This window comes from Oxyura jamaicensis, chromosome 12 (genome assembly GCF_011077185.1).
Source record: "Oxyura jamaicensis isolate SHBP4307 breed ruddy duck chromosome 12, BPBGC_Ojam_1.0, whole genome shotgun sequence".
NCBI classification, from domain to species: Eukaryota; Metazoa; Chordata; class Aves; order Anseriformes; family Anatidae; genus Oxyura; species Oxyura jamaicensis.
This window is the reverse complement of record NC_048904.1, coordinates 9290078-9317642: the sequence shown is the minus strand read 5'-3', so window position 1 is coordinate 9317642 and position 27565 is coordinate 9290078. Positions and strand designations below refer to the sequence as shown.

Genomic DNA, 27565 nt, shown 5'->3' with positions numbered 1-27565 from the left:
TGTTTTAAAAATACTTTATTCTTTAGAAAATACAGCGTTCAGTACAGTATGCTCTGCTCCCCCCAGGCTTCACACCCCACCTTGCCAGGGCACCCTGGCTCCTGCAGCCAGCACCCCAACACGGTCAAGGCAATGTCGGCACACTCACCGGCGAGCAGGGAAGGGCAGGGGGCACAGCCCCGGTGTTTCCAGTGCCTGGAGAGCGCAGGGGGGAAGGCAGGCAGCTCTTGAGACCTCAGTAGTACCCAGCAGCAAGGCACGTTCCTCCCACACAATCCCTTCATGAAGCCAAAGCTGCAGCACCAACCTCGGCCCTTGGTGGCCAGGGACGTGCACCGTGCCCTAACCCAGCCCGGAATGGGAGAGGGGACAGGGGGACAGCCCCCAGGCTGGGCAGAGCTGCTGAGGGACATGCCAGGGCTGCCAGCCTTCCCCACACCAGGATTTGGGATAGCCCACAGAATTTTTAAGACAGGCTCAGGGCTTTATCCCATCTCCCACCCTGTTTCCTTGCACTTGTCCGTCCATCCCCTCCATCCCACAGGTGCCAGGACCAGAAGTTTCTCCCAGGAATGACAAAACTGAGGATCAGGGCAGAGTCAGGCCAGCCCCAGCCCCTGCTGCTGGCTTGTGATCACACCACAAACACCAAGACCCCCTCCCCATGCCAGTGAAACACAGGGAGGTGGATGAAGCAAATGGGGGAGGCTGAAAAGAACAGGAAGATGGTACAGGTTGCAGGGATGCCACGGAATCAGTGCCAGCCCCCATCCTTAACCCAGCCTGGGCAGGAGGGTCAGGGCTGAGTCCAAGCTGTAACAGCTCCCTCCAAGGGAAAAGAACATATTTGGGTGGGGTCAAAAAGGGATCCAAACACTGCCAAAAGGCAGAATAACCCTTCTCCAGGGTCAAGCTGACCTCAAGACTCATGGAAGACCTTCTGCCTTACCCTTTTCCACCTAAAGAGAGTGATCAGAGGGGGAAACAGAGCCTGGTGCTGCCCTTCCTCCTCCCCTGCCCACCATCTGCATGCACGGCTGTGAAAAACAGGCTTTAAAATCTGCCTCTGTTCTGCCAGCACTGAGGACCAAGCTCAGACCTGAGGGGCTTCACAGCCACCCCAGCATGGGAGGCACTGGGGAGCTGGAGCAGGGCTCAAGAGCAGCACAGGGTGGCTGAGTGGGGCACCTTCCTCTGGGGGAGCCACCAAGGCAGCCACAAGCAGCATCAAGAGCGGGGCAGCTGGAAAACAAAAGCTGTTGCTTGGTTTCCAGTGCTCTGGCCACAAGGGCTGCTCCATATGACATCGGGGAAGGAGAGAGGAAGGGAAGAGACATCTGCACTGCCTGAAATTCAAATCCCGATGAAATAAAGGCTGGCTGTCCTAAAAGACAAACTCTCCTGCCAGACGCTGAGGCCGCAGCAGCAAAGCCCACCCTGGAGGCATGGGTGCTTGGCTGTAACCTGGCAGGGGCTGGATTACCGCAGGACTTGCATAGCAGGACTGCGCACACAGACGTGGTGAGCAAAATCTGTAGGAAGGAGGGAGCAGGGAAAGAAGCATTTCATGTTTTCAGCTATCAAGTCAATGCCAGATGTCATCTCCTTCCTTTGCATAGAGCAGCTTGCAGGTGAGCAAGTCCTTCACTTGGCGCAGGTAAACCAGGGGAAAGCAAGAGCAGTAGCCGTGATCCCAGGTGGGACCAGAGCAGGCTGGGGACATGGTCCCTGCTGCTCCTATCCTCCTCCAGCTGCACCGAGGCTTGCACAAGGACAGGGGGAAAGCAACACAAACACCTAGAACCTGCCCTCTCCCCACCACTCTACCCTTGAGTGAAACAGCCCGTCCTGATGCTCAAAAAGGAATGAGAAAGGAAAAAGGGGGCGAAGGGGAAGGCTGAGATGGAGGGAAAGATCCCCAGGTCAGCAGAAAGGCCTGGAAGCGGAGAGGTGGAAGCCGGGAAACGCCATAGGGATGCTGTCCGTTCACTGCCCGGTCCTGCCCCGTCCAGATCTAACTGTCTTCGCCATTCTCTCCCGGGCCTTTGATCAGCCGCTTCTGTCCCCGTTTCCCCACGGGCCCCTTGGGCTTGGCGAAGGCCTGCTTGAAGGCGTGCTGCTTGGGGTGCACCTCGTCATAGAGGAACTCGGCCGTCAGCTCAGCTCCATCATCGATCTCAATCTGCACACAGCAACACAGCGTTAGTGGCCCCCGAGCTCTCCCCACCATCTCAGTTATCTAGGCTGGAAAAGGCCTTGAAGGTCACCAAGTCCAGCCACTGGCTGACCTACCAAGTCCCTTAAAGTCCCTTAGTGCCGTGCCCACTTGTCTCTCGATTACCTCCTGGGATGGACACTCCACCACCACCCCGGGCAGCCCCTTCCAGTGCTCCATCACCCTCTCCTCTCATCCCCTGTATTGAGGGCACCAAAAGGCCATTCAAAAGGCCATTCCCTCAGGGCCACACAAAATCCTCTCCGAGTTCATTTATAGGTCTGGGCACAAAGGGCAGAAGTGAAGGGGGCCTTCATCTGCACTGAGAAGTGCCACGGCCCTGCGAGAGAAAGCGTTTGGGTCATCTCTCCCCCAAACCTCTTGGGCCACGGAAATCCATCCTCTCCCCCCGGGTAAGGGCCTCAGACCACAGACACTGGGACACCTATTAGGGCTGGGTTGCACAGGTCAGCGCAAGACTGTTCCCCTTTTTCTCCAGCCCTTTGTCCAGGCTGCTTTGAAACGACTCCAGTGACACTCAAGGCTTCCCGGACTTCTCAGAAAGAGGCCCCATTCAAAGCCATGGGTAATGCTGCCACCTGGCCATGCCTTTGATTTGGCCGCAGCATGTTCCCCTGCACAGGTTCCTCAGTCGCCTCCAGGTGCCTCGGACTTACCTTCTTTGCTATCTCCAGACAAAACTCTTGCTCCACAGTGTCAAGCAACCGGCTCTTGCAGCTGGAGTAGAGCATGCGTTCCTTGATGCTGCACTTGTACCCAGGCATGGAGTAGATAAACACTGCAAGAGAGGGGGGGGGGGCTCACAGCGCTGCCCAGGCTCACAGCCAAGGAGCAGCCAGATCCCAGCTTTGTTGTGACTCTTCCAGCCCCCAGAGTCCCAGATTACTCAGGTAAAGAAGCCAAGCCCTCCCACTGACCAGAGACCCTGCCCGGTCAGCCCTCCCCAAACCTTTCCTGGCTTACTGCGCGACACAGCAGGCACCACGCCACCTGCAGAAACCCTCTCCAGCATCTCCCCGATGCATTGTGCTCAGACTCCTGCGCCGTGAGCTCACCACGTTGTTCAGGCCCCACATGGCTCGCTAACACCCATCGTGGGGGGACAGCAGGTGGGAACCCACACAAGATCACCCCGTACCACCCACGTCAGAGGTGCGGGCAGGGCAGGGCCCAGTGCAGCCTGAAGGAGGAGCAGGGCAGCCGCGACTCACCGACAGACTCCAGGTAGTCTCCCTCGTGTGAGTGCTTGTACAGGAAGAAATGGTAGCGAGCTGAGTCCTGGGGGATCCTCTTGGGCAGGTCAGCTATCTCCGTGGGGCTTGTGTGCACCAGGTCAATGGTCTCCCGCTCCAGATCCAGCTTCTGGTTGATAAAAGGGGATGGGGAGCAAGACGCTGTGGCAAGGAGTGCTCAGAGAGGGTAGGAGGAGATGCACCAGGGACTTACCAGCTGGATGTAGTTGATTTTCTTCTGCTTTAGTGCCTGGATAGCCTGCTGCGCGTCCAGCTGCAGGGGGAAGGCCAGGCCCTGCAGGGTCTGGTGCTTGCTCTCCACGCTGATCTCCGTCTTCACCTGGGGACAGAAACAACCCCACGTGTCAGGGCAGAGATGGGCTGGGTGGCACAGGCCACTGGTGCATGCCAGGTGAGCCCAGACATCTGCATCTGCCCCACGGTGTAGCAGCGGCCCTGTGCTTGCCTCTGCTGGGGCCACGGAGGTGCAGGCACAGAGTACAACAAAAACCTGCCTGCGCAGGAGCTGGGAGCATCCCTACCCTCCCACGGAAGGGATCCTGGGGGCAGGACTGCCCTGCCAACCTGTGGTGCCTGACCCAGAGCTGCCTGAAAATACACAGGTTTGACTGGGAGCAGGTGGGACCACGCAAAGCTCCCAAGCAGAGGTGACACTTGGGACCCAGTACACTGTGAACACAGCACTAAGATTTAGGAGGTTAGCCAGCCTCAGGGCTGCGGTGCTTCTCAGAGCGTGGAAATCACCTGGAGCCTGCCCCACGCACTCCAGAGACCCCCAGCTCTGCCCTCTCCCCCTGCACAATTACTCCTAGCAAAGAGCACCTCGACCAGCCCCCAGCATCACCAGGGGTTCCCAGCACGAGGCTGTGTGCAGCGAATTCCCAGCAGGGGACGGGGAGGGGTGCTGTAACCAACCCCACCTCATCCTTTCCAGCCTCATCCTTTCCAGCTGCAACACGCATGCGAGGAGGGCAGGGAGCCCTGAAATCACCGCGTTCGGCTTTGTGCGTCCTGAGCTATCCGTGCTGGGGTTAATGGTTGCAGGCAGGTGTCCCCTGCTCCCACCAGAGTGGGGATTTAGAAACCCGCAGCTCAGACAGGTCCCGTTTTCACGCCAAACCCTGACAAGCAGAGGCTGCAGCCCTGCTTTGCAAACCCCCTTTCCAGAAGACCGAACCCTACGCAGAGAGGAAGAGACACTGAGCAGTTGCATCACCCCAGGCACCTCCACCCCGAACAGAGCTGCCACGGCCGGGCGATGCGATCCCGCGGGAGGGAGCGGGGAGCACGACACGCAGCAGGCACGGCGTACCTCCTCGGGGCCGGGGTACTCTACCAGCGATGGGCAGCAGCAACAGCCCCCTACCATCTGCCACAGAATACAGGGAGACGGAGTCACACCGACGGCAGAGGAGCTCTTCCCACCCAGCCCGCACAGCTCCAGGCAGGCAACTCGCCCCACGGGCAAGTGGCCCGGCAAGCGCTGACCGGGACGCTCGGCAATGAGTGGGGGTTGGTTTCATCTGGGAGCAGGTCAGGGGATTTTGTGCAAAGATGGAAAAAGGCTTTTTTTTTTTTTTGATGGAGATAAGGAAGAAAGAAAAATCAAAACATGCCAAGACAAATTCAGAAGACAGCAAGAGTCTCAAATACAGCTCGGAGACAGCCAGGGAAGTTTGACACGTGAGCAGCTCGTGCCTGAGGTCTGGCTTGCACCAGACAGTGCTCGGGGCATGTGCAAGAGCTGCACTTGTTGGTGCAGGGCTCCCCACACTGGCTCCTTCCCCCAGCGTTGCAGGGTTTCTGCTCACCAAGCTGTCACAGCACTCCCGGGAGGACGGGAGCTCTGGGAAGGTGGTGCCAGGCGCCTGGGTGCATGCTGAGCCCACCCGACCCAGGTGGGCACCCATCACCAGGTTGAAGTATCAAAAACAAAAACAAACAAACAACAACAAAAAAAAAAAACAAGAGTGATCCGATCCCCGCTTCTCGCCCCCGCTTTTATCCCAGTTCAACACAGACCTTTGTCACCAGGTCCCTTGGGGATGGTTTTGGGAGCCTGGCGGCAATCCCGTGGGAGCGAGCAAGGGGCTCGGCTCACCGGGACGGAGGGAGGAGAGGGTACAGGGAGCGGGGCATGCAGGAGAACAGCGCCGGGCAGCGAGCAGGCAGAGCAGCCTACCACCTCCGTGCTCGAGTCCTGGGAGCAGGAGCCCTGTGAGCATGGGGAGAGGAGACACCGTCAGCAGCACCCCAGGCGGGGACGGGCCAGGGGTCTCGTTCGAAACGAGACGGGGGAAAGGAACATGCTGGGAGGATGGAGGCCTACCATGTCTCTGCTGGCAGCCAGGGAAGGCAGGTCCTGGGTGCGGGCATGAAGAGCGACAAAAACGACACAGCAGACATCAGCACCGGGGAGGGATGGAAGGGAGAATCCCCTAGCACGGCATCCCCAGCCCTCGCTGCTAGGCCCACTCGTACCCAGCATCTGCAGGGACATCTCCACCCCTGCCCTACCTCCTGGTCCCTGCTCAGGACGTGGAGATGAAGGAGTTACAGGAACAGATCTGGGGCTGTCCCTCTCCACACAGCGTGCTGAATAGGAGTACACCAAAGGTCTGGGAGAAAAAATGCCCGAGCTCCTTCCCAATCTAAGCACCTCGGAGGATAAGCAGGGAGGTACCTGGGTGTAAACACACAGCTCTTGGGAGATAATTACTCAAGGGTTGACTGGTGAGGGCAAGCAGGAGGTCTGGTTGGCCCCCGAGCTCCGCTTTCTCCAGCCCTGAGGACGCCATGGGCATCAGCAAGGGACCAAAGGCAGGGCAAGCACACAGGCTCACCTTGTCCTACCCTGCAGAGATGTGTGGCACATGGGATTTACCCCTGCCAACACCCCCAGACCTTCACGTTTTCTCCCTGATAAATGCCTTGGAAATTAAACGAGGCTGGGAGGACGAGCAGGACTGACGAGTGAACGCTTCAACACTAAGCACGCTCAAGTCAGAAAACCCCAAGGGGCTGAGGGTTGCCCTAGAAACGTTAACTCTGCCACACGCCTTTGCCATAGTATTCTCTGCTCCTGCCCTTTTTAAAACCACAAACGTCGGCGCCGGGCTCACTTACACACTCCTCACTGCCACCACCACGGGTGCGCACAGGGATGGCCGAGGGCGCGCTGCACCCGCAGCCCCCAGCTCGAGCCCGGCCATCAGCGGCACCCTCAGGCTGTGGGGTTGGCTGGGGGTCATTTTACCTCCTTTTCTGAAGGGTTTTTTCTCCTCCCACCCCCCCTTTCCTTTCTTTCTTTCCTTCCTTCTTCATCTCCTTGCAACAAGGGCTGCTGTCTGCGTGCCCATCAGCACTCGATAAACCTGGCTCCTGGAAGCCTCTGCATGCCTCTAGAAAGACTTCCACCTGCGGGCATTAAGATATCTCAATCTGAATTCAAAAGCCACAGGCTGCTGACAGCTTCCAGCTCAGGAGTGATGCATTTTGTGACTGTTTAAAAATAAATAAATAAACAAACCCAAAGCAAATGGCACGCTCCTGAGACCTCCCACCATACTCCATGCCATGACCGAGGAGGAGGACAGCTCACAACAGCACCTCTTTCTGTGCAGTTTTCAAACCACAGGAGCAGCCCGCCTCACAGGTGAAAGCTCACAGGGCGTCTTGCTTTACAGAAGGCTGTGCAGCTTCCTGCGAGGGACAAACTCCACTTGCAGAGGTGCAATCCGGCTCGATTCCTTCCTCTCTCGGTGTACAAGGCTGCCGAGCTGGCACTGAAGCCGCTGCCACGCAGCCGCCACCTGCACCCTCCTGCTTTGCTGCTGCCTTTTGCCTCCCGCTGCTGTTTGCGGGATCCCAGAGAGCTGCAGCGAGCCCAGAAATACGGGCACCTTTGGGGTGAAAACTGCTAAAGTGGCCGGCACCTTGGGCAGGCGCGCATCAGGAGGATTAGAGAGCAGCGATGAAAGATGCACCAACAGCAGCGACTCCAGGCAAGGGGGGATGTCATGCACAGCAAAGCACTTGCAAGCAGGTGGCTTTTAAAGAAACAGTGTCCCTTGTGTCACTTCCAAAATCCTTACTGATTTGTCAAACTCAGGGGTACGTGCAGGGTCCTGAACTGCCAGCAGTGAGACGGCCAGAAACGCCGAACTGCTGAGGCTAGAGCCTGCTGCCTTCCAGATGGCTGCCAGTCTGGGCTGCTCGCTCACAGCTGTAGTTTTCTCCTCCCAAATGAGGGAGCTGCCCATGTTTCAGCTGCGGAGGGCACAGAGCTCTCTGTCCCCCTGCCACGGTACGTTCGGGTGGTGGGGGGACAGAGAGGGAAGGGAGGAAAGCAGGCTCCAGGGCGCCGCCGTGCTGCAGAGTAAATGCAAGCCAGCAGCAGGGCACTCACTGCACGTGTGATAACCACAGCCCCACATCCAGGGGCCCTCCTGTAGCAGCACGGTTGGGGTTTTGCACAGAGACAGCCTGCTGTCACCCTGCTTCGGGAGCACCACACACGTCCATGCAAGGCACCACGGCACGGGATGCTGCAGGCTGCAAGCTGCTCACAGAGCCCCTTCTCTGCATCGCCCTGCTCCAGAAACAAGCTGTAAATTGAAATTATTGCAGAGTTCAGAGTTCTCTGCCACCCCGGGGAAGTGAGCATGGCACTGGGCCACGGAGCAGTAGCTCCCTGGAACTCTTGCTTGGGGGCAAGGGGACAAGCAGGGGCAGCACCAACACGCAGACTCTTCAGCAACCTGAGCATCCAGGTGCTTCGCACCCTTAAATTCACAGGCAAAATATTGATTTTCCCTCTCTTTCTAGATGCAGATGCCCACTCCCTGCCGTACGGGCTTACACAGGGGACAGCGTACCTTTAAAATGAAACCCAGCCAAACAAAACTTCAGCAGCTCATTCACGCAGGAGCCACAATCACGAGGGTGGGAAGCAGAGCAAAGCAGATCAATCACAAAAAAAAAAAAAAGCACCATGAGCAACACTTACCTGGGCCACTTTACCCTGCAAGACACAGCCAAGAAAAAGCGCTTAATCCTACAGTATTGGCAAGCTGAGAAGCTGGCACAAGCGTGACTGTAGAAGCCCAAAGGAGACACGAAACAAACGGCAGAGTCCAGAGCCGCTATCTCAAGTCACCAGCATCTCTCTCTTCTTCAAACATGGGAAGCACCTTGGATCCTCCGGCACAAATCCTGCCCATCCCCTCCAGGATGGGAGCTGGGACAACTCCACCGAGCTCCATGTGGTGGGGTCTCCCAAAAGCCACTCATCTCTGCCACAGCTGTGGCTGTGACGCCACAGGACAACGATCCCCACTGGTCTCCAGGCTTACAGGGAAAGGAGGTTTTAGACATCACCCAAGAAAGAAGGATGCAGTTCTTGCCCTTTGGTGCGAAAGGAGGGCCAGAACCTGGTTAGTCCCTTCCCAGTTTGTAAGGGAAAGCATGAGTGGGGAGGGGAGGACCGACAACAGCACTGCACTGGGGGAGGCACTGGCCACAGATCTGCTCGGACAGGTGGGAACCTCCCAGCTTGTCCTTGCCACTGTCAACCAGACTGCTGGGCTCCGTGTCTCCCAGGCTTGTCCCAATCCATCTGCAAGCTCCAAAGACCCAGCACAGGAGGAAAAGAGGCATGCTCTTTCCACAACATCCAAATTAAATTCTGCTCCCCCAAAACACAGCTTCTAGGTGGCTTTCCCACCCCACGAACTGTCTCAGCGCTTCCACAGCACCACGAAGAGGTTGGCACGAGTGCCTGGCCCCCATCCAGCCCTGTGTCGCTTCCACACCTCCTTCCAGCACAAAAAACACACAGAGATGTAGGTTAAGACCTCTGCCCTTTGAGCAGCATCCCTCGTGTTTATAGCCCCAGAGGAAGAATATGGGCAAGCACACCTCTGCAGCCAAAAGATGAGCCAGAATTCTTCCTGATTTCCCCCCAAATTCACATTCAACTCCGGGTTTTGCCCCAGTATCTAAAAGACTAGATAACACTGCCTGCTTTCAGCCTCAAACTGACTTCTAATTGCCAATTACAGCAAGCAAAGCAGGTATCTGAGCTTGTGTCCTAGTGAGGAAAAAGTCTGTAAATTCCACTTTACACCATCAAATTGAGCAGGAGACCACAGACACTTGGTCCACTTCGGCAAGTTCAGGAACAGGCTAAAGAGCATAGGTGTGAGAAAGCTTTGTAAGAACGAGCCACCTCCGTAGCCCCAAGCTCAGTCCAGACACGCGCACCCCTGGGCCCCCAGGAAGCCCACGCCGCGGAGCGGGGCCGGGAGGACGCGCACCTCATTGATGCGGATCTGCTGGAGCTCCTGTTCGGCTGCAGTCAGCGGGGCGGGCGCGGAGCAGGAGGAGACGTGCTTCTGGTAGCCGCTCAGGGACACGTCCTCCTGCAGGCAGACAGACAGGAAGGGAAGCATCAGGGGTGGTCACTGCCATGCAGCGGGCAGGGCAGGGCTGGACGCGACCCCAGCCCCGATGGTGTATCAGAGCTCCTGAGCTGGTCTCTGGCATTCTCCTTGCTCCACGTTTGGAGCACACCTGCAACCTTCGCTGCTGCAGCATCGCCTCTCTGGACGATGAGCAAAGCTCATGAGCACAAAAGAAAGAAGGCAAGACGGAGATCACAGCCTGAGTGCAGCAGAGAGGGGCAGTGAAGCAGGGTGGCAGCGGCTGGAGATGCTCAATGGTTCCCCATCAGTACCAGTGCAGGTACCCTAAGATCTAGAAAAGGTCTGACGTCTCAGAGGCCCTTAAAATGCAGTTCCTTCTGCACAAAGCCTATGAAAACAGGAGGAGGACCTCCCACCAACTGCTGCCAGACAGAAGTACAGTCACGTTGCTGGAACTGCTCTGGCTCCACAACAGCCCTCTGCTGGAGTAATGCTGCTGCTGCGTGGTACTTCTTTTCTCTTTAAATATAAAGGGCTGGACTTCTCTGAAGCCTTCCTCCCACCTCTTTCACAATCACAGCCAACCCTGCCACCTCTGCAGCCTCTCCATGCCTGAACAGGCAACCCTTTGTCACACAGAGTGGCAGCAAACTTCCAGGTGACCAAAGCAGCAGGGGCAAAACCTCAGTGCTGCCCTCCCCAAATGCCAGTACCCCATGTCCCACCTGACTTCAGCACTGAGGCTTGGGCAGGCTCCTGAAGCTCAGTTTTTAACCCAACAGGCTTGAGAGGGGAGTGTGACTTTGCAGGAACTGTGTCTGTACCTTAACTGTTCCAAACATCTCGTCCTTTATGTGCCCCCCTCCAAACTCCTTCTTCACCGTTGCTCTGGTTGCGGCATACAGCATCTTCAGCCTGACCTGTGCAAGGAGGGAGACAGCAAACACGGTCAGAGGGAGGTGGCGGGGCTGGAGAGCATCACGTTCACCCAAGAGGCACCCGAGGTTCTCAGCCTCCCCCCCGCCCATCAAAGGCTGCAGCACTGCCTTCCCAAGGCTTAGCCTGCCTGGTTACAATCCCAGCCCGCCACCGCTTCTGACTAAAACCACATCTGATGTTGTCACTTGCTACTTGACCCGTCCCTGGGAGCTGGCTTGCTCCAGGAACTCTGTGGCAGAAGGAACAAGGTCACCTCCGTGCTTGTTGCTTCATGTTCGTTAACCATGGTCTGTTCTGGTTACACACACAAACAAAACCAGAACTGATGCAGAGCATCCAGGTTCTCCCTTGGAGCAGAAACCTCTCAGTAGCTACTTGCACCACAGAAAACCGTACTACAAACCACCTGGAAACAACCCCCTGGTTTCTACCTGAGCCTCACTTCTAACTGCAGAATCTCCAGCTCCAGGGCATTGCTCCAAGTACAGAGTGGGCACAGGGCCGCCAGGAAAACATATCAGCTCTATTTCTGTGACTGTTCACGTATGCACACACGTGCCGCAGCCCTGATAAGCTCTGGCCTCAATCCACAGCCCGCTGGTTTATTCTGAACTTGGCTTTCTTATCACAGAGCTCTGGAACATCAGTCACAACGTTCCTCATGGCACCTGAGTGAGACAAGGTGCAAATACTGCTGGAATCCCTTAAAAGCAGACAGACACCCTGTTGAAGGGTGTCGTGTGGTTCAGCCAGCGCTTCTATGAGGAACAAAGCTCCTGAGGACAGACTGGACACATTGCCCTGGAACTCAGCTGGAAAATCCCACCTGTGAACCAGCAACCAGTGATGAACTATGAGAGAACGGTACTGAGGGGTTTGGTTTTGTTGTTGTTGGGTTGACATAAGGGAACACACATTCTGAATGAAAACTTCCTGCTGACAAAGAAAAACGTTGATTCCATCCATCAGCACTTCTCCTGCAAAACCCTAACTCAGGGAAGAACATTTGCAAGCGCTCCCCAGCTCCTCTGCAACGAGCCCCTCCACGTTTTGTCAAATACCCGTCCAACGACGGTGGCTGTCAAGGCAGCAGGGCAATTTTGTGCTTGCTGGAAGCCCATCAGGGAGATGTGCTCAGCAAAACGGCGTTTTCCAAACAATAAACCATACTTCTGAAATACTCTGCACTAGCATCAAATGCAACTTTGTCCTTTCGCACCCTCTCTCCGATGCTGCCTTCAGGTGTCACCTTCCTGACAAGGGCAAACAAGCAAACTCTCTCATGGTAGCTTCCAGACCGTGAGACGCCCTAGGGACACTGCCGCACGCTGCAGAAACACCAACAACAGCCCAAGAGCCACCAGGTGTCGTTGCTGCCCTACAGTTATGCACCTCGAAGGGAAGCGGCCATTCACGGCCGGTTTAAGGGTGGTTTTTGGGACAGCCCAGTTCCAAGGCACAGCCAAGAGCTTGGGCTGGGAGGCGAGGGCCTGGAGGTGGGCCATGAGCTCCAGCACACCAGGTCTCGTGTCGAGGACTTGGTGCCAGGGCCTGCCCCACGAGCCAGCCCTTCCTAGTGGTGCTTTTGGCCAGGGCAGAGGCGTCCCCTTCCCGGCAGGGCGCCTACAACTCCCCAGGCCCAGCTGCATCGTCACACAGCACCACAGGGACAAGGAGGCAGTCTTGCACACATTGCTGTCTTAAGAAATACTCCCATCCCCAGAAGCAACCTGCGTGGTCTCTACTTCTCTTCAGCTGAGGTGCAGCGATGGAGGGCACAAATGTTCTTCCTCAGGCTCAGCGCAAAGTTGGCTGCCTTGGCTCACATCTCCTTTGCTCCTCACCTCCAGCCATGTCTTCGCTGCCCTCTGCTCCCAGACAAGTAAGTGCCACAAATCCTCACGCACAGGTGACCAGAGAGAGAAGCTTACCGGGGAGTTGTCAGGGGACCAGGAGATGAAGAGCCACTCGTAGCCCTGGGCGTTCTGGCTGTCCAGGCGATAGAGCACATAGCACGGCTGCTGCTCATCCAGCAAGGGCAGCACGAAGGCATCGTAGTCCATGTCCCAGCGCCGGGACAGCTCTTTGTGCGCTCCCAGAACGAGCTGCTCTGGAAGGAGAAGGAAGAAAAGACAGCGTTATGCAAAGGCCAAGCTTAGCTCACCTCCAGGGCTGCAGAACGGCTCGGCCAGGGCTTGCCGTGACTCCAGCACTGAGAATGCCCCCATTCTGCAGAGAACCAGATCAAGCTCGCACACATGTACATTCCTCCTCTGTCTTCAGCTGGGCTTGGTGAGGACCTCAGAAGGAACCACGTCAGGGGAGATTTTGAGTGCTGAGAAAAATAAAATGCCCATAGCAAAAGCCAAGCAAGCTGGGAAGATGAGCCAAAGCTGAGCCAAAGTTGCTCTTACCAGATGCCCTGTAACCTAAGATATGTCAAAACCCCTGCTCTGGGGGAAAAGGAGCCTGTGGTCCCCACTGTGCCCCCCTGCAGCGGGCTGTGCTGCCAGGAGAGCCCAAGTCTCTGGAAGTGACCTACATATTTCACGCACATGGCAGCATCTCAAGTGTCCGGAGAGTATTTTTTCCCTGCTACGCAAGCATCGATGGGGCTGGAAACAGCAAACGAGAGGACAGCAAGCTGGACAGTGCGGTGCTGGGACTTAAACGAGAGTGCAGGCATCATAGAAACAAACACACCAAAAAAAAACAAAACAAAAACAAAACAAACAAAAAAAACATCTGAGAGGACCAAAGCAGAGAATAAAGGGTTTGCCACTCCAGGCCTGGGATAAGTCACTCTCACCCTGCAGTACCATCAGCCAGGGGTGTTTCCCTCCAGGCAGCAGTTTCCCCCTTCCCTCCAAAACACCGCCCTGTAGAGCTGGGATGATTTGTGCAGGGGGGCCTGGTGCTACTGGCAAGGGCCTTCATGGGTATAACGACAAGAACAAAAACAAGTGCAAACTCAAACTCTCAAAACACACTCGCAGCAGATGTGGTCCCACCACCTTGAGCCAACTCCTCAACCAAGACAGCTTTCCCTGGAGGGAGCTAGCTTCTGTCTGCTCTCTCCAAAGCCTACTCACAAGAGCTCTGAAAAGGCAGGAACGGCAAGTTTCTGTGTGCCTGAAGTGCAGCAGTGAGGTTTCGCACTCATTGTGGGTCTGCTCCTGGGTTGCAGGGCACCCTAAACCCAAGAGCTGTTTTTAACAGGTGTTCCCCCATCCAATTTGCAGGTAAGAAAAGAGGCCTCATGCTGCGAGACAGTTCACAGCTTGCCTAGAGCTGCTCTGCCAGCACTGCTCCACAGACTTGCCATCCCCAGCCTGCACTTTTCAGCACAGAAAAGGGTACTGAATATCTTCAACAAAACCACCTGTTTGGAGAAAGAAAGGACAAAAAAGCACAAAAACCTCAATGTACCCTTAAAAACCACAAAGCAGACATGCAAAAGGACGTGGCTTTTTGTAAAGCCCCAAGACCTAGGCTCCCAGAGGCCACAATAAATTTCACCCGGCCAAACCTACTGGCAGCTCCTACCTATTCCCATCTGCTATGTGTCCCAGTATCTTCTGCACAAGGCAATCAGGCCCAGTAAGTTCACCGCAGGTAAACTGGGCTGCGTTTGAGCCAGACCCAGCAGGGTCCTCAAGAGCCAGCAGCATCCAGGTGTTCCCTAGGCAGAAAATGCCAAAAATGCCGTACCAGTGCCAGCAGCAGCACCCACACCCAGTCCTGCAAACTGGAGCTGAATAGCTGCAAGGATTGTCTTAGTCGGCAGATTCTGGGAAACACGGAACTTATTTAGAAATTAAATAAAAAAAAAAAGAACAGAAGTGTGTTTGCACTTCTGACTTCTCTCTGCAGAGCCAGCAGGACTTCCTGAATTGCATCACCTCTCCTCAAAGCCGGTGTGGGCAGGAGCTCTGAGCAGCCACGGGCGATGGAGAGCAGAGCACCTCTGTTACTGCTGAAGAAGGGGAGAGTTGTGGATCGAATCCCAAGTGCCCACCATCCTCAGACAGCACCCTCCACAGGACCTTCTGCAGCATCATCCTTTTCAGCCTCCTTCATTTGCTCTGTGACTTATTCTGCTTCCTCCCACTGGCTCTCTGCAGCTCAGCTGGATCCCTTCAGGGCAAATTTTCCTCCCTAGCTCCTGCAGCAAAGGCTGCAGCCTCCCACGGCTGGCATTCCCATTAGCTTGGGAAGCGTCAGAAAAGGGAAATTAAAAGCTGCAGCACTCCACCAAACTGTCACTGGTAGTGATGGAGACCATTGTCATCTCTTTCTGCAGCATCCTAGGAGCATTGCTGACCCTCGAGAGGTCCCCAGCACTCAGCTGTATGCAGGGAGCTTTGCTCTGAAACGTCTATGCAAAGCATCGGTCCCCACGGGGACATCACAGAAGACAGGCGTCTGCAAGACTACTGCACAGCGCCACTTCTGTGCGAAGAAACAGAAACCTGTTGGGGCAGGAACCAGCAAAGCATGTCAAGAAACCCACGGACACCACGGAGTGACTAGAGCAGATTTCCCCCATCATTTAAAAATGTTTTGGCCCACAAGTCACTCTCAGGCCAGGAAAACATTGCTGAGCCTCGGCATGGAGCTGCTCTGCAGGTGTTTGGCATGTCCAGCTTGCACGGCCTTCGGGTCCTCGCTCGGGTCTCTCTACCCACTCCTGACACACCGAAGCGCCCCATATCCCCTGCAGCCCTGCCCTGCAGGGCAGAGGGACCTCTGCACCGAGGTTACAGAGCAGAGCGGTGGCACGGAGGGGCTAAGCGACTTGTCCCAAGGATCCCCGAGCCATGCTGGTGACTTACCCCCAGCAGACCGAGCCCCTCGGGCACAGAGGTACTCCCAGCTCTCCTGCTCACCGCCAGGCAAGGCTGGCGCACGAAGCAGCTGCTGACAATGACACATCACGCAGATAAATATAGCCCATTCAGCCAGAGCAGGGCTGGTGGGACGTGGTTTCCATTGATGGTAAAAAGTCTTCCTTGCTGCTGTCGTCAGCCACAACCCAAGGCCAACAGCACGAGGCCTCGCACTCTAACTACAGGCTGGGCTTCTGCGATTGATCCTAACAGAACCCTGGTTCACGCTTTTTAAAAGCAAATGGTGACAAGAGAGCAAACTTGTTGAAGATGCTCCTGGCTCCCATCAATGAAGCAGATGTAGCATCCCAGCACACAGGGAAGGAGTCATCTTGCTGAGGACAAAGCCAACGCCGGTGAACTCTGCGGTGGCACTGCTGCCATGTCCCCCACGTTCCAAGCCCAGGCCACATCGCTCCTCCAGGAGGGGCTCTGCACCTCCCAGACCTTCTGAGGGCTGCTCAGGCTCCTCACAACTGCCAGCCCGAGTGCCAACCAGCTCCAGGCTGAAGCACAAATTGCACGTCTGCAGTTTGTGGGGTATTGCTTGTTCTACTCCAGCTCCTAACATCCAGCCGGACACAAAGAGCTGGACACAGGTGTGGGACATCCCCAAGCACAGTGCTGAGGCACCAGAAGAAGGCAGGGTATGGATGTGAAGTCAGCTGCTGAGCTGCAGACCAGCTGATGCCACCTTGGTCCCGATTCAGTAGTGGCCCAGCAGTAAGCAGTGACAGCAGCTCAGCAGGGCTTTAACCTCCGTTCCTTCACTACCAAATCAAGTCATTCATATGTAATTGCACCAGGCTGAGGCTACAGAAAACCTACACCACGGAGGTTCCCTGCTGGGATGCTAAATCAGTGCATTGTTCCACTTGCTTGTTTGATCAATATTGAGGCCAAAGTCACCTTTTGACAGGCTGGTGCCCACCTACAGCCTGCACACTGGGCTACACGCAGCACAGTGGCTGCAGAACAGAGCAGATGATGGAACTGGGGGCACTGCAGAGCCCCCACAGCTCTTCTAAAGAGCCGCAGAGAGCCTGCAAACAGGGCCAAGCACAGCCTCCTGCCCACTTCTGCTTGCACCTGGGGCAAGGCATCTGCTTGCCTGGTTTGGGATGCCACATCCAAGTAGGATGGGACAGCCATGGGACAGGCTGCGCATCGCTCCTGAACGTCCTTGGACCCTCTCCCTCATTGCAAGGGTCATGGGCTGCTCCACTGCTCTGGGAGGCTGCCATCCCCTTCTCCTGTGTCTGTGCCAGCACAGCAGCCTCTCGCTGGGCTCCCCAAAACAACATGCTTCAGTAAAAGCTGCCCAGCACCCAGCACCGACTCCCTTTAGCAAGAGAAGGCACCAGCATTGAGAAGAGCTGGTCCAAAGTCAGCGGAAAGCCAAGTCACTGCTTTTCCCAAGCTACAGAACGCAGCAAAGCCGCTCTGGCAGAGGCTCTAAGGCTGTCGCTGCCAAGAGCTCGCTCACCAGCTCACATGAATTTTCTGCTTGTTTTTCACCCCAACCCCGCAGCGGTCTGCTGTGTGCCAGGAAGCCCCGGCAGGATTTTGTACGGTGTTTCCAGAAATGCAAGCTCTGCTCTGGCATGTTTGGCCACGGTGACAAAGAGGAAAGAAAGGAGGAGAGGCGAACGACAGAGCTGGTATAGTGTGAATCAAAACACTTAAAAAATGGAGCTTACCGTCCTCAATGACGACCTTGATGAGCCGAACCGAACCATTTCGGGCTCTGGCAAAAAAGTCCCTTAACTCCGTGGTGGCTGAAAGAACCAGAAACATTGTGATCAGATTTAACAGACAAAGCAGGCGCTGCTCGTTGATGGGCTGTGGGGACAGGCAACTTGGCAGGAGAGAAGTTGAAAATAATAAAAAATAGTAATAAAAAAATCACTGGTGCCAAAAGAATTTTAATAAAAACAGTACAGCAAAATCCAAACAGCTGGCCTCATCAGTGCAAGTAAAATGCTGCGTCTCCCAGAGGCTTCAGAGTTAAATAGCAGCTGGGAGCACATGTGATCCAGATAACTTGATACTTGGCCTGGGTGAACATAATCACCCAAATTTAGATGATGGCTTGGCTGGTGCAGGCGGGCAGAGCTCAAGTGACAAGTTTATTAACTTTACAGAGCTGCGAGGTTTGCATACAGGGTGGCTGGAAGATGTCACAACAGGCAGAGCTCCGACGTCCGGGGCTCACGACGCGCAGCAGGGATGCTGCTGAGCCCTGATGCCGTGCACCAGGATGGGCCCAAACTAGAGACACCAGTTTGAAATCCTCCAGCAGGTAAAGAACCTCAGGGCGCTCCCCGCTTGCAAACCTGCAGTGGCAGGCGACAGCACCCTGCAAATTTTGCTCCAGAGCCTGCAGGGCTTTGGTTACAAGGCTGTTGGAAAACTTGGTGTGGAGCCACACTCCTCCTTACCCCCCTTGACAGCTGGAACAGACAACTTCGTTGTCCCATCAGGAGGGACCATCAGGCTCTGGCAGCAGACAGGTATCTAAGTGGCAGCCCACAGCTGGCATTACTCAACCTGGAAGCACCATGGGCACACGTCTCCCTACCCCACCAGGGATATTCTACCTGCAGGCCCTCGGGCAAAGGCAATGCCAAAGAGATGCAGCTTGGAGAGCAGAGCCCCAAGGAACAGAGCATCTCCCAGCCCCAGAGACGGGGAGGTCTGCAGGGATCCTGCCTGGAGAGCTGGGACCAACAGGGTTTGAACCTCACCTGGAACCCAGGCTAAGGCAGTCAGTGCCTGCCTGTCATGCAGAGGTCTGTGGGAGCACCAGGAGGCTCACCAGGGCAGCACGTGGAAGTGCAAACAGTACTCATTTTCTGGGCTTCTTCTTACCTGCCTCTGTCGGCAGCACCCAAATTTGCCTTGCTGCCTGACGGCCTCAGGCTCCCTGAGGACCCCTGGAGCCACTCACTCATTTCAGCCCCCATCAGGCTCCCACGTGCAACCCAGACTCTGCACTTCTCTCCAGCCAGGTCCCTGCTCGCTCCTCCCACCCATGCACTCCGTATAACAGACCCTTTCGTGCTGGTGCACATCTTTTTCCCCAGCTTTGCTCTGCATGCACCCATTTTAAAGAAACAGGAACCCTGTCAGGGTGTTGGTTCCAGGGCAAGCTGGTTGGAAGATCCCATCCCGTGACTTGAAAGCTGCAGAGAGCTCCAGCACTTACTAGAAATACTGCCGAAACCAGCAATGCATAGAAAGAGATGCTTCTCCCCAGGCAGACACCCCACTTAGGCTGCACCAGGACCCATGCTTGGACCCAGCAGCAGCACCGAAATGGGATATCCCACGGAGCCCCACAGCTTGTGTGGGCCACCAGCAGGGTTGCTGGTGCAGGCTGGTTTCCCCGCCTCCTGTGTGACAAATCTGAGCTGCATCTGCTTCACCAGCTCAAGAACCGTCCCAATCAGAGATCTTGAGGTTCTCCCTTCCCTTCTTCTGCACTGAGAAAAGGCACGAACGGAACCAGCTCCCAGACCGGTGTTCTGCAAACAGCAGAGGTCACAGAGAAACCCAGAGATTACATCCAAGCAGGACCATTTTAGAAAAACCACCCTCTCTTTCCCCCCTGTCAGCATCAAGGCACGCAGGTCCCCCGGTTTGCAGCACGCCTGCCCAGACCTTTATCTTCTCCCAGCAGCAGCTCGCTGCTCAGCCCGCTCCCACCAGTACCACCCAAAGCAGCTCGGTTATTTTTAGCCCTTTCCCTGATGAGACAGGCTGTTTCCTTCCGGCAGCATCTGTGGTTGTTGCAAATACAAGAGGTTTCTCCCAGGGCGGAAGAGGAGGAGAAAAAGAGGTGTTTATACACCCAGCAAACCTAGCACAAGAGCCAAAAGCTCCTAATAAGCAATAAGCTTCACTTAATGGCACTGCCAAAACAGGAGAAAGGGAATAACAACGTTGGCCTTGGATATTCCTGCAGCATCAGCTGCTGAGAAGAGAGACAAACGCCCTGCGGTGCTAACAGGCTTGCAAGTCCCTGCAGACGGACCCACCCCTTCTAGAGACCAAGGGCGTGCAGGGCTCGGGAAAGCCAGGAGACTGGGCAAGTATACCCCTCCTGCCCCTGGCAATGGTGGGACTGGCAAAAACCATTGCACTGACAGACCAGGCACCGGGACTTTCTGCACAGACGGAAGGATTTAAGCAGGTACAGAAAAGCACGCGCGCTTCCGGAGGACCCTGCTGCCCAACGGGAAGCACCACGAGGTCTGCCAAGAGGAGCACTTTCCAGAGAAGACAGCATCAGAACCTTAAAACAAAAAAAAAAACAAACAACAACAAAAAAAAGAATAGACTTCTGTTCTTTAATTCTTCTGAAAAAAGTAATTTTCATTAAATGAAAAAAATCACTGAGGTGTCTTTGACATTCCCTTCTGTCTCTTGCAACACAGAGCAAGACCCAGGGAAGAGGGAGAGGAACAAGCTGGCTGTGAAGGCTTTCAGCATGAACTCAGCCACTGTTTCATTACAGCATGATTATGACTTAATTGGCATGGCAGACTTGATGAGACAGCTTGCGTGCCTGAAATATTAATATAAAAGTCCACATCCTGCTCTGGTAGAAAAGCAGGGTGAAGGGAAGAGGCCTTGCCCTGGAGATGGAAGTGAGCAGCACCTTTGCCCCAAGGTGTGGGGTGACACAGAGAGCAGGGGAGTCTCTAGGATGCAATTCAAGGGCTGAAAACCCTGCATGTAATCGAACAAGAGCATCTGCAAGGCATCTGGAGCCACAGGAGGTCAGAGGGGCAGGAGATGGGTGAGTATGGAGGCAAGCCAGGAAAGATCCTTACTGTGGGCAGTTCCTCAGAGAAACCACAGTTTGTGCTCACACCTCGACACTTTCCCCATTCGGGATGGGAAGAGGCCAGTCAGGGTAAATCACAAGAACTGGCTTTACTCCTGAGGCTTCCCTATCTGCATTTGACAATGAGACAAGGTGGGAGAGGAGAGGAAGGAGAAGATGGACACACACCAGCACACCCGACGTCAGCCAGGATCTGCACCAATACCCGCAGTGACGCGGCTGCTGGGGCGAGCCGACGGCGTGCAGGCAGCGAGCCTGGCTGATGCCCATGGCAAAGAGGGCACGATCACGGGGAACGGTGGCTTAGAGAGCGCTCAGGTGAGTCAGGTGCTTTCCAGCTGGCTGGAGCTCGCGAGCTGCGCAGATTGCAGAGCTGCATGTCAGGGAAGGGAGGAGCAACGGAGCTGAGACAGGGGCAGGCTGCACACATCTGCCTTAGGAGGGGAGGGAGGGGAAGGGGCAAGCAAACTCACCCGCTTAGCAGGGGTTCCTGGAAAACCCCAGAACAAACCACCAGTCCCGAAACAAACACGCTGGGCTGCAGCCAGCAGGGATCCCTTGAGGACAACTTGCATCACATCAACCTAACTTCTTCCAGCAGAGCCACCAGCCTGCAGGCCAGGCAAAGGCAGGGGGCTTCGAGGATCGCAGCTTGCTATGTGTCTTGAAGTTTCACAATCTCTGGTGTTGGTGAACCCCTACAGCACCAGCACAAAACTGTGCCGACAACTCGCTCTGAAAGTTACTAGAGGCTGGATCAAGCAAGAACTCCCGGGGATCTGTTGTGGGTCCGGTTACAGTCCACACTTCCATGATCAGCTCTGGCAACTGTAATATTTTCTGCAGATGAAAGTTGGGAAGCTAGAGGAGGTGCAAGTGTGCACTGGAAGACAAGGAGAATTCCCCGTTCTCTCAGTAGATCGGAGAAACAGGCTGGAAAAAAAGAAATAGGATGAAACTCAATAGGAAGCAAAACACCACAGTAGGAGAGCAGCCTGCAAGGACAGAGGGTCCAGCCACTCCGGAAAAGAGAGGGTTACGCTGGGTTGCAAGCCAAATGCAGGTTAATTGCTTCATGTCACTGCAGGCAAAGTCATTCGCCAAGGCACAAACAAGAGCGTGGCTCTCAAGCACAGCCGTGTTATTTGGTGCTGACAAGGCTTTGGGCTCAGCAGGAACAACACGTCCAGGCTCGGCATCGTGCAAGGAGAAAGGCACAGGCACACCGTGAGTGCCCAACAGATGGCAGCTATGGGAGCGCAGAGTGCAGGGCAAGCCTGAAGGAACCGGGGTCAGTCAGCTCAAAGAAAAATAGTGAGCAGCAAATTGTACCAGGTTTTCAACCCGAACGGCCACATGATCTGAGGTCCCACCTCAGCATCTGGGAAGTCTCGTAACAGTGGTGACCAAACCATGATACCTCTATCCCTGCCCAGCCTGAAAAACCTCCAGAAACTGGCCAGGGATGCTGCTGCTTTGAGGCAGGGCAGGCTCAGTGGCAGCTGAAGAAACCTTCTGGTCTTTCTCCAACAAAGCCCTACCATGGACTCTCCTCACGGAGAGCCCACTTTGACCAGGAGCCTTGCAGAAGGCTAAGGGCGGTGCGAGTGCCCGTGCCTCCCCCTGCACCTCTCACCACATGGGACAATAGGTCAGGCCTCGTGTTTTGGTGAGCCCAGAAACTGCCTCCGGCCAGACCGAGCCATGCAACGCCTCCCTCTCCCATCTGTCTGCGGATGAGCTGCCCACATTGTGTTCACGATGTGCTGAAACGTTCACCTGTCAGCACAACACACTGGACATGCACCGCGGCCACGTTGTTGGGCCTGCTTGGCAAACACGCCTCTCACAGCCTGACTGCGCTGTCCCGCAGAGATTTTAGCGCTGGGCCTGATGTCTTCCATCAACTGGAAATGCTGACAGGCTGGGCACCGCCCCGAGACGGGCACAAAGTTGATCCTTTCCAACGTTTACAGCCCCAAACAGCTTATCTGAGAAGAGCCAGGCTGTAACAAGGCCCAAGGCATGACACGCCACAGCTCTGCTCCCTCTCCCCGGGACCACCGGCAGCCCGAACCATGAGGGCAGGCACCGCTGCGTGATGCCAGCCGGTCTCCCCCTGCGGACGTGATGGCGTTAGAAGAGCCACTGCCTGCACAGCACCCCGGGGAGTCCCATGGGACCGGACCCACCGGGGTTAGAGGTGACGGAGCTCCATGCTCACCCCAAAGCTCTGTGTGCTTCAGCCCTCCCGCTCGTCCCCTGTCTGCACGATAGTTCAGTGCTGCCAGATCAATAATACATGCTCCCTGAAACAGATGCCTCTCTGAATATGCCGAGTCCCCTTCGTCCTCCTGACAGGAAACCCGAGCCTCTGGCCATCAATCTTTCATCCTCCAGACATAATCCTCAAGTTGAAGCAACTCCAAGCGGCTGCTTCCCTTTCAGCGCCGCAGCCCCTCCGGCCAGGGGCACAGCACCTGCAAGTTCCCCACGTGGCATGGAGGCCAGCCCCATGGAAGTGCACAACTGCCACAGGCACAGAATCGCTGCTGCTGCTGAAATGGCTCCTGTTCAGTCCATTCCAGCCTAACTCCATCGTGCCCCACCTGCTCAACCTGCTTGTTACTGAGCGCTTTCACACTGATAGGCTTGGCTGGATGGCTGAAGCACTAAGAGGATTTTATTTCTCACCATAATACATACATATATATATATATATATATATATATATACACATCTCCTTGCAGATACTCTTATCTGGAAAAAAAAAAGCTACGGACATCAGAAGAAAATAGAATGAAAGGGCAAAACATTCTGAGCAAGAGAGGACACAACGAAAGCTTGTTCCAATTTTCCATGATGCTGGGCTCTGCTCCACAGAAGGGTTTCATGCGGATGAGTCCTGGCTGTATTGCAAATCCCGTCTGGGGACTTCCAGCCACTTGCTCACCCCTGTGAAGCCATTCGCCTCTCAGCACCTAATTTTCCATGTGTGTCCCTGGGAAGTCATCTTCTCTCCACTCCAGCATCGCCCAGTTTCCGATCAGAGCCAGGCCTCCCCCTTGCCACCCTGGGGTCAGCAATACCAGGCAGAGGGACCTGCTGGGGATGGGCAGGAGACAGCCCAGAAGCCACGCCATCGCCATCCCCTGCCAGGTGTGGTGTTGCAGGCACTGCTCACAGCTTCAGGTAGGCCAGGAGGGGCCACGGCCAGGGAAGGTCCAGCTCTCTGAGCCCAGTGTATTTAGGAAACAAAGCAGGATAGGAGACATGCCTATGCTCCCCATTTGCTCCCCAGTTTCACAATTACCCCCCCCACACACATACACAGAAGTAGGTGGGCATGGGAAGGCTATCCCCATGCTCCTACAGCCCCACGTCGTGTCCCTCTCCAAGAAGAGCAGGAACCAAACTCTGTTTGTTTTGGTTGACCGAACACATGCATTTGCAGTCTCCCACAGAAACTACAAATCTGATCTCCTCTCTTTTCAGATGAAAAAAAAAAAATCACCCCGAAGTAACTTTTTCTCTCTGGATAGAGGTTAAGAAAGAGCAGCCAGAGGTAACCAAAAAACAGTGGGTAACTTCCCACCCATGTCAAAGCCTCGGTTCAGCACCTCTTCACTACAGCACAACGGCCAGTTCTGCCAGGACAGAGGGTGTTGTCCCCATCTATCACAGCTCTGGGCAGAAGAGACAGCAAAACTACTCAGTAAATCCTCATAGTAGCTAAAAAGCAGGTTTCCAGCCACAAGAAACCCACAGCAACCCTTGCCAGCTTCCTAATGCCCGCAAGAATATGCTTTAACTTCTGGTTAGCCCTGAAGCGGTCAGTCAGTCGGAGGGGATAATCCCCGAAGGTCCCTGCCAACTGAGCTGCTCCATGGCATCCTCCCAGCCGGGCAGTCTCTGTGACAGCCCAGTTTTTTCATCAGCACCTTTGAGAGAGGTGCCACAGATACCTGAAAAATTAGCCTTTAACGCAGAGACAAGAGGCTGAGCCCTGACCAACACCCCAAACCTGCAGCTCTTCACCCTTGTGTTCCCGCAATCTGAGCAAGCGCCGCTATCGCCTCCCTCTCCCCAGGACCAAATATTTTTTACCAAAAAGTCAGCACACACACAGTGGTGATGCTCCTCCCTCCCCATGTCCCGTGGCGTGCCTGCTTCTTGCTGCCAGCTGTGCAGGGAAAAGGAGGTCATTCGAGTTTCTGAGGCATGCAGACCCGGCCCTCCCCCGTGCCACTTACACCAAATTCTTGCTTTTGAGCTACCACTGAAAGCTGGGCTCACAGAGGGAGCTGGGCAGATTATCCACAACGTCTTCCTCAGGTGCCCGCTGGATGCTCTGATGCTGGAGGCATCCAGAATGCAGCGAACAAAGCTTTTATTCCTACAGAGCAAGAGCAACTGGAGGCAGACTGGTGCCACTGATGTCAGCCACAAGCTGAGGACAGGAGGAGACCTCCCACCCACCTCCGCATGTTGCCCCTCAGCTCCACCTGCCCCACGGATACAGCTCCTGCACCACCTCCAGCCCCCCAAGCTGGCTGGGGTGTGCCATCCTAGTTCCCCTGGGTGGCAGATGCCTTCCTGTAAATGGGAGAGGGGAAAAAAAAAAAACAAAAAAAAAACAAGCAATGCATACTCCAAAAATCATAACGAGGCCTGTGAAACTGGGAAGAGCTGGAAAATCCCTCCTCCTTGGCAAACAACAGAGCTCAGACGCTCAGCAGAGGAGAAGAAAGCAGCAGTGGGATTGCTAGTTCTCATCTGAGAGTGAGTCAGCTTGCTGCCAAGGGAAGGAGTTAATTCGACCACTGTGCCAGGGCAGGGAAGACCAAAAGACACCCAGACCATTTGTGGGGCTCCCCGATGCGCCGACTGCCTCTGACCCAGCTCTGCATCGCAGGCGCTCACCCAGCAGCTTCAGGCAGAGAGAAAACTGCTTTGCCTGGAGGACAGAGCGCATGGCGCAGGCAGCGAGCGGCTTCGGAGAGCCACCGGCCCTTTTGTCCAAGGTAAAGAAAAGGGACAAAGAGGCAGAACGAAGAGGAACACCGCAGAAAGTGCTGGATGGCCGCCTGCATCACCACTGCCCGTTTCTGCTGATGTTGATCCCAGAGCAGCATGCCAGTTCAGTTATAGAGATGAGCAAAACTGCATCAGAGACCTGCACATCCAGGAAGACATCAAAGATGCTGTGGGAGTGAGACCACCCAACGCAAGCTGCTCTCTCCCAAACCCTGAATGGGCAGGGAAGTTTTAAGTCCATCTGTTTCCTCCCCAAGGAGGGAACATGGTACGGGGGGCACCCACCCACACCCAGCCCAGCCTGTGGAACCGTCCAGGTCCATCTCATCCTGCACAGGCTGCAGCTCCCGGTGAGGAGCACGAGTCCCTTCCCCTTTCCACCAGAAAGCTGCTGACAGTGCACCTGATGAATTACAGACAACAATGACCCAAACCAATGATCCCGGTAGGGTTTTCCAAGCACTGTGCTGCAGGAACGGGATGCAGTCACCTTGCTGCCCCCCGGCCAGTTCTCCCTGCGATGGGCAGGGCTTAACTAGAGGCAATGGGTCCGAACCCAAACGTTGTCAGCTCCCAGCACTCTCAGGCAAAGCAGGAGAAACACCTCAGCACCATCCCTAGCTACTCAGTGGCTGCTCCAAGAGCATCTGAAGGGGAAGGATGCTCCCGACTGTCCTCAAGCAAAGGGAACGTGCACAAAGAGAGAGAGAGGTGGTGCTGTGAAGGAACAGCAGCCGTAAATTTGCCACACTTGCAGACAGACGTCTGCCATGAGGAAGGGCGCTGCGATGCCCACGCATGCCTCTGCCCATTCTCCTGCCAGGAGCAGCGGTGCTACGTTCACACCCGACCTGGCACAGCTCAGGCCGGCATCTCTCACATCTCTGCTCGCATATTGATTCACTCCCATCAATTATGCAGCACCTCTAGTCCTGATTAATGCTGCCAAGTGAGCCGGCAGGCGGAGAACAGGGGGGAAACGTCAAGAAGACGCGCGCCATCGCATCCAGCTGCACTCGCAGATCCAAGAACAGTCATCGCTGCCTCTTGGAGACCCTCCCCAGTTATTTTTCCAGAAATCGGCCTTCTCCATCCGACGTCAAAGTTTCAGAGACCTCTCTGCCGTGCTTTCCTTCCCTTTGTTTGAATGCACTCCTCCCGCGCTGAGGTGGGAGGACGTGGGTGATGGTGGGCACGGCGGGCAGGCTGGATGCTGGCACCCTCGTGCTCCCCCCCTTCCCTGCAGCAGCTGCTTTTGGCTGTCCCAGCCCAGGCCCCCTACAACGGGGAGCACCTCCGGGAACCCGCTTTGCGGGGCCGAGCGGCCGGAGGGAAGCAGACCTGCCCCGCTCACGGAGTTGCCCCAGCAGAAGGCGGCTTCGTGCCAGAGCCGAGCTGCGTTACAGCCTTTTTTTACCGAGCGGCAGCCAGACAAAAGGATGCGCGAAGCCACCGACACCGGCAGCGCCTGCGGATCAGCCGAGCTCCCCCAGCCGCCTCCCCGCAGGGCCGGGCTGCGTGAGCCGCCCCCGGGCAGCGGAACCCGCCCGCGGCTTCGGGAAGCTCCGCGCGGTGACACCGGCACCGGCCTCCGGCGGGGAGCACGGTGCCGGCCGCCGGGGCCGGAACGGGCCCGCGATGCTCGGGGCGCGGCCCCCGGGGGCTCCCGCCCGGGCTTCGGCGGAGCCGCTCCGCGGTGCGGCCGGGGGGGGGGGGGGGGGGTTGGCGGGAGCGGCCCGCCGCGGGCCCCGCCGAGGGGCGGCGGCGGCCCCCGGGAGCCGGCGGCCCCGCTTACCGTGGATGCCGGTCTGGTGAGTCATGGCTCCGAGCCGCTCCGCTCCGCTCCGCCGCGTCCCGGGCAGGAAACGGCTCCGCCGGCAGCGCCGCCCGCTTCCGGAGCCGGAGCCGGAGCCGGGCGGGGCCGCTGCCCGCAC

At 56.0% G+C, this 27565-nt stretch overlaps 1 protein-coding gene across 1 annotated transcript; it reads right to left on the bottom strand.

The window, feature by feature from the left end:
- On the bottom strand, positions 1 to 27565 carry TWF2 (twinfilin actin binding protein 2). The gene is given in 14 exon segments (XM_035337246.1): positions 1 to 2182; positions 2893 to 3014; positions 3448 to 3598; positions 3683 to 3808; positions 4802 to 4858; positions 5672 to 5710; positions 5712 to 5756; positions 5759 to 5851; positions 8498 to 8512; positions 9807 to 9911; positions 10739 to 10834; positions 12785 to 12963; positions 17443 to 17520; positions 27427 to 27565. Coding segments are annotated over 14 exon segments (1299 nt in total). The 5' UTR covers positions 27452 to 27565; the 3' UTR covers positions 1 to 2014.